The following is a 14857-nucleotide window of genomic DNA, read 5'->3' as shown; positions in this document are numbered from 1 at the left end:
ATAGTTACAATGTAATAATTGCTTGACTGTTACCTTGTCTGTGATGTCACTTGAGGGTACGTGAATCACTTCCGGGTTTGTCTGCAACCACTCGCATTGCCTTTATTTGAAAATGTACATTATATAACAAAGAAAGGGGACGAGGCGAAGAGGAATGGTGGACTTGACCAACAACAAATAATATTGGATTATAACACATTGACGAACATATTTTTAACCAATGGTGGATAGTGTAATGTTCGCGAAGCAACGGAGGTGGCAGTAAAGCGCGGCGGAGGACGCGTTGCCGCAGCCGCGGATACCGCAGGAAGTACTAAAGGAAGAAGAAGAAGAAGTACTACCATGCGTGTAGCAAGTAGGATGTAATGGGATGTTTAAATGTTTTCTTTTATCCACTTAAGCTGTGTTTTTAATTACACGGCTGATATTTTGTATGTTCCCATTCATAACGGAAAACCAGTCTCGGGAACTGCGAATAGTGTACAAACTTTACCTCGACAGCATGTCCGAAGCGGATAAAGATGTAGATTGGAGTAAAGGTGCGTTTTTGTCCGACTCATGCCACCTGCTTGTGGAAAAGTCCCCCCCTGACTATGTGAGGAAAATATCTACATTTCTCGATGGTTCGGCGGGTCTGTTCAGCCAAAATCCCATGTGTGATGATGGTCCACCTGGACCAGAAAGGTACGTTTTAGTCCATCTGAATATCACAACAGAGGTTGCGTTGCTGTAGTCCATTTACAATTTACCATGAATTGATGAACGTGGACACGGACTTGGGCTTCACGGTGGCAGAGGGGTTAGTGCGGGGATCTTTCTGTGTGGAGTTCCCTCCGGGTACTCCGGCTTCCTCCCACTTCCAAAGACATGCACCTGGGGATAGCTTGATTGGCAACACTAAATTGGCCCTAGTGCAGTGGTTCTCAACCTTGTTGGAGGTACCGAACCCCACCAGTTTCGTATGCGCATTCAACGAAACCTTGTTAGTGAAAAATAAAGTGGATTTTTTTTCCAAATTAAAGACGAAGTTATATGTTTTTGTTAACACTTTAGTATGGGGAACATATTCTAAGTAACAAAGACTTAATTTAGAGTTATTTGGACACTAAGGGAATATATTCCAAGTAATAAAGACTTAATTTAGAGTTATTTGGACACTAAGGGAACATATTCTAAGGAATAAAGACTTAATTTAGAGTTATTTGTTTAGGGATAGGGTCAGGGTTAGAGAGTTACGGTTATAATAAGGCCATGTTGAATAAGGCATTAATTAGTACGTAATGACTAGTTAAGAGCCAATATGTGACTTATTTGCATGTTAATAAGCAACTAATCAATGGTGAATATATTCCCTATACTAAAGTGTTACCATGTTTTTTTTACTGGTGCACAAAATGAACCGTGCATGAACATCACCTTGTTCAAAGAACAAAAACAAGACAGTGCATAAACTCACAACAAATTACACACCTGCAAATTAATCAGCTGTTGCCGTATCCGTAATATGCCAACAGGGAGAAGTTTGTACTTACACGAAGAGTCAGGTGTGTTTTGATCTCCGCCAAACCCCTGAGGTCGACTCACCGAACCCCTAGGGTTCGATCGAACCCTGGTTATGAACCACTGCCCTAGTGTGTGAATGTGAGTGTGAATGTTGTCTGTCTCTCTGTGTTGGCCCTGCGATGAGGTGGCAACTTGTCCAGAGTGTACGCCGCCTTCCGCCCGATTTTAGCTGAGATAGGCGCCAGCGCCCCCAGCCACTCCTAAAGGGAATAAGCGGTAGAAAATGGATGGATGGATGGACACGGACTTAAACAAGTTGGAAAACTTATTCGGGTGTTACCATTTAGTGGTCAATTGTACGGAATATGTACTGTACTGTGCAATATACTAATAAAAGTTTCAATCAAAGTTTAAAAAAAGCAAAACTGCTTGGTGTGCTATTAGACAGTCAACTGTCATGGTCCGATCATATCGATAGTATTTGAATGAAAATGGGAAGAGGTTTAGCCATGGTCAGAAAGTGCTCCACCTTCTTGACATCCTCAACAAGTTATACAGTCCTTGGTTTTCTGTCATCTTCATTACTGTCCTATAATATGGTCCGTTACAACTAAGTCTGACCTGAACAAACTTCAACTTGTTCAAAACCGAGCGGCTAGACTGTTACTTAAATGTTCATTGCGCGCTAATATGTCATGTATGCATTCACGCCTGTTCTGGTTGTCTGTTGAACAAAAGATGCAGTGTAGTCTCCTTATGTTCTTTAGAACTATCATTTTAGATCAATCACCAGATTACTTTTACAAACAGTTTTTAAAATCAACTAAGACACATACTTATGACACTAGGAATGCCAGCAATGGCTATTTGGCACTTCCTGCTCCCAGGACCAATCTCCTCAAACATACAGTCATGTATAGATATATATCATTCTGTAATATATTGAGACACTTGTGATTTAGGGCTATATAAGTAAACTTTGATTGATTGATATATTGCCATCACACATTAATCTCTCACAAAGTAAATTGTCTTCCAAGACAGCTTTGAAGATACACCTATTGCAGCTGCCCACATGATGTGAAATTTTAATACTGGTTTTAACTAGCTTTTTTATCTCATGTTGTATTTTTCCTTTGCATAATGTTTGGTAATGCATGTATTCTTTGTATTTTAATTTTGTATGCTCCTATATGGACCCCAGGAAAACTAGCAGTTGCCTTGGCGTCAGCTAATGGGGATCCATTCAATAAACAATCCAATCAATCAATCAATCAATTGGTGCTTGTGTGTGTGCAGTGATTCAGGAGACAGCCTCTTTCTCACGCAATTGTCCCAGCCTGTGAGGACCACCAGACGCCGAAGATCAACAGCGCATAACTTTCCCTTCGAGCTCGAGGACAGTGAGGGATCCGCTTCATCGTTTTATGTCCGACGGGGAAAGAAAAGAAAGATCACTGTTCCGAAATATAGCTTTCCTTTTCTCACGGAGAGAAGGGGGAAGGCCAAAAGCACTCGGTTAACCACCAAAAAGAATAACAAACTCCATGTAAGGCGTTCAATGTGCATTCTGGTTTGTCACCGTTCTGCAACATGTATGCTAATTCCATATTTTGTTTTCTTTCCTTTTCAGAATTATGTGATTGGGGGCTTCTTTAAATGTCTAGATGTCTGGCAGACTGCACATAATTTCCAAGCAGCATTACCCACAATTGACCAAGATGGAGAGAACATATCACCCCTGACAGAGTGAGTTTATATAGCTTTTTTTCAAGGAATGTGTCGAGTCATTGAAAGGGCATTATTATGCAAAACAAACTTTTCTTACTTATTGGTACCTGGTGTTGTGTACTTGGAATCTACATCCATCCATCCGTTTTCTACCGTTTGTCCCCTTCGGGGTCGCAGGCATGCTGGAACCCATCTCAGCTACATTAGGGGGGAAGGCGGTGTACACCCTGGACAAGTCGCCATCTTATCGCAGAAAGCATACAATACTCTTAATTTCAATCTGCCAGAAAACATTTTTTTAGGTAGAAATATCCCAGCATGATCGTGTTGTAAAACAAATTTTTGTTGTTTTGTTGGTTGGACCGAATGTAAGTTGAGTCGCCAACCAGACGTCTGTGATTGGTATGAGAAAAGTCTTGACATGTCTCTGCCGTCTTTGTTTCTTCTGAGTTAGTATTGCATCTTACTAAAGCAGTTTGAGTAACAATCGATATTTTATGTTTTTAATGCACTTAACTGTAATCTAAACGTGGACGTGAAGCTTCTCTTCACTCGAAGCAGCAATGCGCACTCCGCGTTCCCTCCACTGATCTCGTCTCACGACGATTGAAGGTAAATTGTCTTGTCATGTTCGGAGAACGACTTGCCATGGCTTTGGATCTGAGATTTCCATCAGGTTCCCCTGTCTTTGCAGTTTTGCTAGTTATTTTTGAGCCTGTGGCTCAACAGTAACCAGGTGCAAAATGATATTAAAAAAAATTATTGCTGTTAAAGGAACCTATTGTTAACACCATAATGCAGTGTTTCTCAAATGGGGGTACGCGTACCCCTGGGGCATACTTGAAAGTATCCCAAGGGGTACGTGAGATTTTTAAAAAATATTCTAAAAAAAGCAACAATTCACAAATCCTTTATAAATATATTTGTTAAATAATACTTCAACAAAATATGAATGTAAGTTCATAAACTGTGAAAAGAAACGCAACAATGCAATATTCAGTGTTGACAACTAGATTTTTGTGGCCATGTTCAATAATTATTGATGTTAAAGATTTCCTTTTTTTGTGAAGAAATGTTTAGAATTAAGTTCATGAATCCAGATGGATCTCTATTACACTCCCCAAAGTGTACACTTTAAATTGATGATTACTTCTATCTGTAAAATTCTTTATTTATAATTGAATCACTTGTTTATTTTTCATCAAGTTTTTAGTTATTTTTATATCTTTTCTTCCAAATAGTTCAAGAAAGACCACTACAAATGAGCAATATTTCGAACAGTTATACAATTTAATAAATCATAAACTGATGGCATAATGCTGTATTTTACTTCTTTATCTGTTTTTTTCAACCAAAAATGTTTTGCTCTGATTAGGGGGTACTTGAATTAAAAAAAATGTTCACAGGGGGTACATAACTGAAAAAAGGTTGAGAACCACTGCCATAATGCATATAAATTATAGTATCTTCAAAATGTCCCGTTTTTACTAAAATAGGGACTTTTGTCGAGGCTAGAACCAATTATTTATGTTTACATTAAATCTTATGGGGAACTCTGCTCACTGTATGAATTATTTTGGTTTACGAACCATGTTCAAGAACCAATACAGTTTCTAAATGGAAGTTCCACTGTACTACATTACCCAGAAGGCTCAGTGCTCGATACAGAAACAGGAAGAGGTTCTGAGCTATGAGTGAGGAGAGGATGAAAGTTGTGTGGTTAGAGCAATGAGCTGCAATATTGTTACATGTTGCTCTTCTTGGTTTGTCTACACCAGGGGTGTCCAAACTTTTTCCACCGAGGGCCGCACACAGAAAAATTGAAGCAATTTTGCATTGTGATATTTTCAATTTTCAAACCATAACAAAATATATGGATTATTTTTATTTATTTATTTTTTTTAACTTTTAGGGCTCCTGGGGACCATAAAGGGTCTAAGTCATTATAATGTTAAAAACAAGTCACATTATTATTATTATTATTATTTTTAATTTAACACTTACAGTAAATGTCTGCAGTATATCAACTTCAGGTTGATATAAAGTAAAAAAAAAAAAAGGTTTTATGCCTTTTCTGTCAAAGACAATTTTGTTTTTTATAATAAAACCGAAATATGCAGTATTTCCCCCACTGACCTAAACATTCAGAAAGCAATGTTTGATGTGAGGTAATTAGAGCCTCAAAAAAATCAATAATGCAGGACACCATTGATTTTAATTATTTTATAATCATTATTTTGAGTAATCACAGTGAAAAGATAAATAAAATCCCATTAAAAATATTTGGGATCCAAAAGGTGCCCCACTCATAAAGTGATAAATTTCTATTAGTTTGTTTTTACTTTCAACATTTAAGTTACGAGATCAACTTCAGATATATCTGTCAATTTTACGTTTGAACTTTTATTTTGTTTGTTTTATGCTCTTTTGTCAAAGTAAACGTTGATGATTTTGTATGGCATTGGCAACCACACAATATATGCAATATTTTGCACATAAAACATTTTTACGTGAAATATTTGAAATAATTGAAGCCTTGAATAGGTCAATAATTCATTATAGCATTGTTTTTTTTGGAGCAATGGCAAAAAAAGAATAAAGATTGACCAAAAAAAAAAAGAGCTTGCATGGCAGCTTTGTGTCAACATTGCAACTTTTTTCTAGTTAATTTCACCTCATTCCACTTTTTTTTATGTTTTTTTTATTTATTTATTCTTGCAATAGCATTTCCACAATGTGTGGCGGGCCACTAAACAATTAGCTGCGGGCCACAAATGGCCCTCGGACCGCAAAAGTTTAGATTCGAAAGTTGACTTGTGCATTTTGGCACTGCTCAGTGACAAATTTGATTTGTGAAAATGATGATGCCTGTAATTAAGAACAATTTTGTATTTATATAGGGACGAGGGAGAAGAAAACTCTGGAGACGAGGACTTCAAGGTAGTGGTAAGCAAACATGACGCAATATAGTGGTGTTTACTAAATAAAAAAAGCCCCCAAGCTCATAAAATTTGTTAATAAATGCATCTTTGGCAGCAAGTACAGCCTCAAATCTTTTTTAATACAATGCCACAAGCTTGGCACACCTGTCTTTGGGCAGTTTCGCCCATTCCTCTTTGCAGCACCTTTTATAGCTCCATCAGGTTTGATGGGAAGTGTTGGTTTACATCCAGGATGTCTCTGTGCATTGCTGCATTCATCCTAGTCTAGTCAGAGAAGTGACCAAGAACCCAATAGTCATTCTGTCTGAGCTACAGCATTCATCTGTGGAGAGAGTAAAACTTTCCAGAAAGACAACTAGCTCTGCAGCTGGCCACCTATCAGGCCTGTATGGTAGAGTGGCCGGATAATAGCCATTTCTTATTAAAAGGTTGGCCAACATGCACCAAAAAGACTTTGACCATGAGAAACAAAATTATCCAGTCTGATGAGACAAATATTGAACTCTTTGGCGTGAATTCCAGGCATCATGTTTGAAAGAAACCAGGCACAGTTAATCACCAGGCCAATACCAGGTTTACGGTGAAGCATGGTGGTGGTAGCCTCAAGTTGTGGGGGTATTTTTCAGCAGCAGGAACTGAGAGGCAAGTCACAATAGAGGGAAATATTAATGCAGCGATGTACAGAGACATTCTGGATGAAAATCAATGCTTCCTATCCAACCTGCTGGAGCTAGAGAGTTGCTGCTAAGAGGTGTGGGCAAAACTGCCCAAAGATAGGTGTGCCAAGCTTGTGGCCTCGTATTCAAGAAGACTTGAGGCTTTAATTGCTGCCAAAGGTGCATCAACAAAGTATTATTTGGGCAGTTTCGCCCCAAAAAGCTTAACGGCATATGATTGTTTTAAATTTTGTTTTTAATTTTAATATTTTTGCAAAATTGATAAAAAACTTTTCACATTGTTATGGAGTATTTTCTGTAGAATTTTGAGGTCTAGCGTGAATTTATTCCATTTTGGAAAAAGGCTGCAACTACGGGTGTAACGGTATGTGTATTTGTATTGAACCGTTTCGGTACGGGGGTTTTGGTTCGGTTCGGAGGTGTACCGAACGACACGGACATATTAAGTAGCGCCGCACGTTGTGTAAACAATGCACACCGAGGCACCATGAATTGATTTACGTGGACCCCGAATTAAACAAGTTGAAAAATTTATTCGGGTGTTACCATTTAGTGTACTGTACTGTGCAATCTACTAATAAAAGTTTCAATCAATCAAAAAAACAACACACGGCATGCTAGCAACGACTAGGCTATGATAGACTGACCACACCTCCTCTTTTCACGGGATATGTCCTTTTTGCGGAACTGTCCAGGTGGAGTTTCTTAAATGCCTCGAATGTCCGGCATTTTAAGTTAGGGTTGCGTGTATTTTCAATGTACGTTCAGGATTAAGAAGGGGTTAAAAGCAAAAAAAAAAGTGCTGCATGCAGCAACATTCGTGAGGGCGGGGCAGAGACAGAGAGAGCGAGGGAGTTATGATAAATGCGCATGCGTCGCCAGGCTCTGCTTTTTACCCATGGATTTATCAGATTTTAATTTTTTTATCAATAGCAGGGGTGTCAAAAGTGTGCCCCGGAGTCCATTTGCGGCCGACAGCTAGTGTTTTAAAGGCCCACGGCACATTCTAAAAATACTATTCAAATAAACAAATACATAAACAAAAGTGAAATAAAAAAGCTTAAAGGCTAAATGTAATTTAGAAAAAGTTACAACGTTGACTAATAAAAAAAAGGTGTATTATTTCTTTCAAACGGTCATTGCTCAAAACATAATATTGAATCAAAATCTATGTTATTATGAATTACGGACCTATCCAATTTTCACTTCACATCTAATATTCCACTAAGAAAAATATTTTTGGTGGAAGATTTAGCAAATGTGTTAAATAAATAATCAAAAAATTTATATTTTGTTGTTTTCTTACTGTACCGAAAATGAACCGAACTGTGACCTCTGAACCGAGGTACGTACCGAACCGAAATTTTTGTGTACCATTACACCCCTAGCTGCAAGATAACAAAATGTGGAAAAAGTGAAGCACCGTAATTTCCGGTCAATAAGTCACTACTTTTTTTCCCCTACACTTTGAACCCTGCGACTTAAGAGACAGTGCGGCTACTTCGTGTATTTTTTTTTGCTAAAAACTATAATAAAAAGTTAAAAAAAAATAAAATGAAATACACAGAGAATGTGTTTTATTGTTTGTGCTGTGGCGCCATCTTTTGGTTGAGTTTGCTCACTGTAGCAGCTGCAGTGTCCTTCGATTTATCGGTACTGCTTTCAACAGGAAATAGAGTGCCGTTCAGTCCTCTAGCCGTCCATTACTTTCTACTTGCATGAATTCTTCATTCATAACTCCAAGCAACGATTGTAAGTTTTACGGTATAACTGAAACTGTTTATACTTACTAACCCGTCCTCTCTAGGAGTGTTTTCATGCAAATATGTACATGCTGTCGTAATGTAATGACGCTAGCGTCGTTAGCATTAGCTAATATTCTAGCACATTTACAAGTGTCTGTGTTAGTATTATTAACTTACAACTGAATTATTTTTGTATTGTTTCAGTTGCAAAAATTACTCAATAACTTCACAGAGACTTCACCATGGAGTTATTAGGCCTGTTTAGCTGATTGGAGAGCTAGCTTCCGTAGCTATTGGGTTCATGACTTCTATTCAGGGCTTCACGGTGGAAGAGGGGTTAGTGCGTCTGCCTCACAACACGAAGGTCCTGAGTAGTCCTGGGTTCAATCCCGGGCTCAGGATCTTTCTGTGTGGAGTTTGAATGTTCTCCCCGTGAATGCGGGGGTTCCCTCCAGGTACTCCGGCTTCCTCCCACTTCCAAAGACATGCACCTGGGGATAGGTTGATTGGCAACACTCAATTGGCCCTAGTGTGTGAATGTGAGTGTGAATGTTGTCTGCCTATCTGTGTTGGCCCTGCGTTGAAGTGGCGACTTGTCCAGGGTGTACGCCGCCTTCCGCCCGTTCGTAGCTGAGATAGGCACCAGTGCCCCCCGCGACCCCAAAGGGGATAAGCCGTAGAAAAATGGATGGATGGATGGACTTCTATTCAGTTTGATTAGTTGCTTTACTGCCATATTACAGACACTGTTTGGAAACCATTAAGGTATTTAAATAAACATTTACAGGATGTTTCTTTGTAAATAACTCTTTTCGCGACTTTTATATCTGCGGTTTATAGGCCGGTGCAGCTAATATATGGAAAAAATATTTTTTCTCCTAAAATGTAGTGGGTGTGGCTAATTGGCCGGTGAAGTCTATAGTACTTTCCAGATGCACTGTATATCCTGAAATTGAAAGTAATCCTCGCTGTTTGTGTGTTATGCTGCAGGAAAGAAAGTGTTTCCTGGCAAAATCCAAAGCAAAGAACCTTCACACTTGGTACTCACCACCGCCGTGTATCATGAATGAAAAAGGTGCTGCTTCTCAACAAAGAGAGAAAAATGTCCAAATGTCAACTTTGACGAAAGAGAAAACCAATGTTGGGTCCACTTCTACCAGAAATATTAAACTCATAAGCAATGATGTAGTACAGACCCAAACATCAAAGTGTCCAACACAAAAAACAAAGAGCATTTTCTTGGCTACCTTGGTTGGACATGAGCCAGTCAATCAAGAGAAAAGCCAAGTGGACACTTATTGTGATGAACTGTCGTTGGAAGGACAGGATGCTGTCAATGAAATTAATGATCATCTCAACAACACAGACAATGTAGATGAGACTGACCAAGAAAAAGGAACGGATTTTGTCTTCATACAGGAAAAAATTGGTTGTGTTGCAACATCAGCCCATGACAACCTGCTGCTTAATGGATACAAAGAGATGGAGAACATATCACATAATGCGAACACAATAAGGTCAGAGGATAATTGCAGGGGGGAAAGTGACATTGCCCCACTAAAACAAAAGAAAAAGAAGAGAAAGAACAGACAGGAGGATGAGAATGCAAACTTGGAGCATAACCTCAGTGTGAAACTAGATTGCGTGTTTTCTGTGCCAAGACAGAGCAGCTGCGAGAAGAAGAAAAACAAAAGAGTGGAGGAGAGTGACAATGTTGAAGAATTCTCTTCCTGCGCCACCAGAGATGAGAGTCCAAGGAAAAAGAGGAACAAAAAGAAATCGCATGAAATATCAACAGAGCCATTAAAAGAACCAGAGTGTCATTTACACTTGATGGCAGCTTCTCAGGAAACTATAAAAAGAAAAAAGAAAAAAAAATATCATAAAACTCAAGAAGACGATGACATAAGTGAGAAACCCATCAATGAAGTTGAACCTTTGACTGGGCGTACAAGAAAGAGGAAGAAAGTTTCTTCCTGTGTATCTGAGGAGGCGTCTATATATAACCCTCAAAATGTTGCTGACAAAACCCAGAAGACGACTGACGACAAAGATTCTGAACTCAAGAGGAAAAGATCTTGTGGAAACATCCAAGAAAACCAGACCTCTTCCTTCCTCGTTGCTGATTGTGTAGAGGCAGACTCACATGATCGGAAAAAGAAGAAGAAGAAAAAGAAGTCAGCTGACCCCCAGAACACTGTGGATGTTGGTAGAGCATCATGTCAGAGTGATTCGTCTGAAACTGCCAAAGTGGGCTCAGACATTAAGGTAACCCCCGAAAATGCAGTTTGTTTGGAACCCTTGCAACTTGACCAGGCTGAGGTGAAAACAAAGAAAAAGAAAAAGAAGAAGAAGAAGCATAAAGATTTACGTCATGGCGAGCCCAAGGAAAATCAAACTGAATCAGAGAGCTCCACCATCAAGTCATGTAAGAAAGTCACAACACGGAATGAAAAGCACGATACTGATTCTCTTACCTCTATGTGGGAACTTGAAGAGCAGATGTTCAGGGACTTAAAACGTACGAAAAAGAAGCGAAAAAAGCAGCACATTATGCAGGAGGCACGAGAAGAACAGCTGACGTCTGATGAGGCTGATAAATGTAACAAAAATAAGAATTCTATGATAAGAAAAACTGACTCCCTCATTCAAAGTCCTCATAAGAAAGTATCGAGAAAATCAAAAAAGTCCTCTTTTAAAGATTCAATCACACATGAGATAGCGCAAATTTAGTACACAAAGTCCAATATTTAACCCATTGAGTACCCCAAGAACAATGATACCTACATAATAATAATGTAAATAGAATATGATATAAATAGCATTGGTAATTTTCATACAACTTGTAATCATTTATTTAAATTTTGTTTTTTTAAGACCATGCCATTCAAAAAACAGTTGACTGTTAGCTAACTATTATTGGAATCAGATTGTTTTATGATACACTTACATATTCATATTAGGGCTGTCAAAATTAACAAGTTAACTTATATGATTAATCAAAAAACATTTTTGCTTAAATTATTAAACATACTTAGATTAATTATGCACTTTATTTTGATTATACAAAATATTTTACCTTAATCGCTATGTTCATTATTTAGATCAATGCATACGTCCGTACAAAAAATGGGGAAGGAGATGCCGACTGGTGTGCTCGCTGGCAAATTTCTCTCCAAACTACAACATGAAGGACCTTTAGATAAACCACGTTTTGTGCAAATAAATTACATACATTAAAGTAAAACATAAAAAAAAATATATATATATATGTATGTGTATGTATATATATATATATATATATATATATATATATATATATATATATATATATATATATATATATGTATATATATATATATATATATGTATGTATGTATGTATGTATGTATGTGTATGTATATATATGTATATATATATATATATATATATATATATATGTATGTATGTATGTATGTGTATGTATATATGTATATATATGTGTATGTATATATATGTATATATATGTGTATATATGTATTAAGGGTGAGGGGAAAATCGAATCGAATACGTTGTGCGATTCAGAATCGATTCTCATTTTTTTAAATCGATTTTTATTTATATTTTTATTTTTTAATTTTTAATTTTTTTTAATCAATCCAATAAACCACTACACAGCAATACCATAACAATGCAATCCAATTCTAAAACCAAACCTGACCCAGCAACAATATTATGAAATGTTTTATTTATATTTCCATTAGGGGTGTGGGAAAAAATCGATTCAAATTTGAATCGCGATTCTCACGTTGTGCGATTCAGAATCAATTCTCATTTTTAAAAAATTTATTAAATTTTTTTTATTTTTTTATTATCAATCCAACAAAACAATACACAGCAATCCCATAACAATGCAATCTAATTCCAAAACCAAACCTGACCCAGCAACACGAAGAACTGCAATAAACAGAGCAATTTAGAGGAGACACAAACACGACACAGAACAAACCAGAAGTAGTGAAACAAAAATGAATATTATCAACAACAGTATCAATATTAGTTATAATTTCAGCATAGCAGTGATTAAAAATCCTTCACTGACATTATCATTAGACATTTATAAAAATTTAAAAAACAATAGTGTCACAGTGGCTTACGCTTGCATCGCATCTCATATGCTAGACAACACACTGTCTAATGCTTTCACAAAGATAAAATAAGTCATATTTTTGGTTCGTTTAATAGTTCAAACAAATTTACATTATTGCAAACAGTTGATAAAACATTGTCCTTTATTATTACCAGTACAAAAGCTTTTTTGCAAAAATCTACTACTCTGCTAGCATGTAAGCAGACAGGGGTAGATCCTGCCGAAATCCTATGTATTGAATGAATACAGAATCGTTTTTTAATGGAGAATCGCGTTGAATCGAAAAAATCGATATATTATCGAATCGTGACCCCAAGAATCGATGTTGAATCGAATCGTGGGACACCCAAAGATTCGCAGCCCTAATATGTATGTACATATGTATACATATACATATATGTATTAGTGTATGTATTTCAATGTGTTTGGAGCTAACTTAGACTGCACATTTGTGGGCTTTTTATAAAAAAAAATTGAAATGAGTGATACTGTAAATTCAGATTTTTATTTACAAATGTATTTTCGCTAATTAAAATTTTTTATATTTCTGTGTGGGTATTGTAACTTAAAGAAAGTGGTTTGATGGCGCTATTTACAGGAAGGAAAGTGATGCAACTATGGTGCAATCTGTTTCTGGTTGTCATGTAATTTGTGTCCTGAGTTGCACCTGTGCCTTACCCTTACAGCTGTTTCCTCCAGTCAGCTCGCTCCTTCCTCTTGTGTCTTGTCCAGCTATGTTGTCTATTTATAGTCTTTATTTAGTTCTCATTTTGCTATCTGGTTGTCAAACATCATTTGTCATGGTGAGTCTTGCTCTAAGCCAGTCATTATTTTCATGCTCCTAGCTTTTGCCTGTGTTTGCGTTTCAGACATATGGTTACCATGTGGTACCTTTTACATCCTGACTTCCTCAAGTGGTTTTGGAATAAACCTCTTATAAGTAGCACACCACTGTTGTCATTGCCTTGCTTGCAATTAGGTACACCTTCCTTGCCGCCACAATCTCAAACCTAACAGTCTCAGGCATTTCACTCAATATTTTCAACCAGAATGATTAATATGACAATATATGTTGGGTGAATGTACTGTACATGTTTTAAGCACAATACTGTATCCTGTAGCTCTGTAATTATTCCCTATAGTGGAAAACTTGCAAAAAATGCCTTTTAGAGGCCTAATACATAGTTTAGAGCAGGAATTTTCAACTAAATTGTTTTGGGGGCCATGTTTCCAGAAAGCTAAGGACCGGAGGCCCGGACTTCTCCCTTCATTATTAGTCTAATTTTGTATATACTAATGAGCCACTTTAATTTTTGTCTAATTATATTGTAAGAGTTACAGGAGCATCTCCTGTTTTTAAAGATCTTATGCAAAAATGTGTGTCACTTTTTCTTTAAACAACTCGTGGGACACTAGTTGAATAGCTCAAATGATGAAAAAGAGAGGACCACTCATATAAATAGGTTGAACAAATGACTACTGACTGCATTTCAAGTCAACAAGCTATGGCAACACCTTGGTTACATAAATCACATCACAAAAAACGTATAACAGCCAAACAGGTGAGAACCTAAAACTGCGTCGGGGAACGCCTTCGCTATGAAAACCACAAGTTTGGACCCCACCGCCCTTTATTGCAGTTTGCGAGTAAGGTTAAAATGTCTATGCAAGGATCTGCGTCCGATCTTTTTTCCTTTGAGAGTTACTTTTACAAAATACAAACCCCGTTTCCCTATTAGTCGGGAAATTGTGTTAGATGTAAATATCAGAGGTGGGACCAAGTCATTGTTTTGCAAGTCACAAGTAAGTCTCAAGTCTTTGCCGTCGGATCAAGACAGGCAAGTCCCGAGTCAAGACTGGAAAGTATCAAGTCAAGTCCCAAGTCCTGCATTTTAGTTTCGAGTCATTTTTGTCATTTCAAGTCCTTTTAACCGCAGACTAATATATTTACACAGATTGTGTATACTTTTAAAACCCTGTATGTATTTATTATTTAAAAAAAATAGTGCTGACATTGCACTTCATAATAGCACTATTAACCAGTTATTTTAAACATTTAACTCATTCCTTTACATAATAAACACATTTTAAAAAACAAGTGCAACTGTACTTATTTGCACAAAGGTGTTG

The 14857-nt window shown here is 37.2% G+C and overlaps 1 protein-coding gene across 2 annotated transcripts; it reads left to right on the top strand.

The window, feature by feature from the left end:
* Positions 1-271: 271 nt before the first annotated feature.
* LOC133551330 (uncharacterized) lies at positions 272-11866 on the top strand. 2 transcript variants are annotated; one of them, XM_061897927.1, is made up of 5 exons: positions 272-684; positions 2803-3052; positions 3137-3252; positions 6135-6174; positions 9589-11866. In XM_061897927.1, the coding sequence occupies exons 1-5, from the start codon at positions 434-436 to the stop codon at positions 11329-11331; spliced, it is 2400 nt and encodes a 799-aa protein (XP_061753911.1). In that variant the 5' UTR covers positions 272-433; the 3' UTR covers positions 11332-11866. The 2 variants fall into 2 exon arrangements, with proteins under 2 accessions (XP_061753911.1, XP_061753910.1); XM_061897926.1 differs by having other exon boundaries at positions 273-684; positions 6135-6180.
* Positions 11867-14857: the final 2991 nt, after the last annotated feature.

Source organism: Nerophis ophidion, linkage group LG04 (genome assembly GCF_033978795.1).
Source record: "Nerophis ophidion isolate RoL-2023_Sa linkage group LG04, RoL_Noph_v1.0, whole genome shotgun sequence".
Classification (NCBI taxonomy): Eukaryota; Metazoa; Chordata; class Actinopteri; order Syngnathiformes; family Syngnathidae; genus Nerophis; species Nerophis ophidion.
This window is presented reverse-complemented; position numbering and strand designations above follow the sequence as displayed.

Bases quoted from the DNA above. Each gene is read 5' to 3' on its own strand.
- LOC133551330 (XM_061897926.1), top strand. From the start codon at position 434: ATGTTCCCATTCATAACGGAAAACCAGTCTCGGGAACTGCGAATAGTG. The intron at 685-2,802 runs GTACGTTTTAGT...GTGTGTGTGCAG, and splicing joins GGTCCACCTGGACCAGAAAG to TGATTCAGGAGACAGCCTCT. The intron at 3,053-3,136 runs GTAAGGCGTTCA...TTTCCTTTTCAG, and splicing joins AAAAGAATAACAAACTCCAT to AATTATGTGATTGGGGGCTT.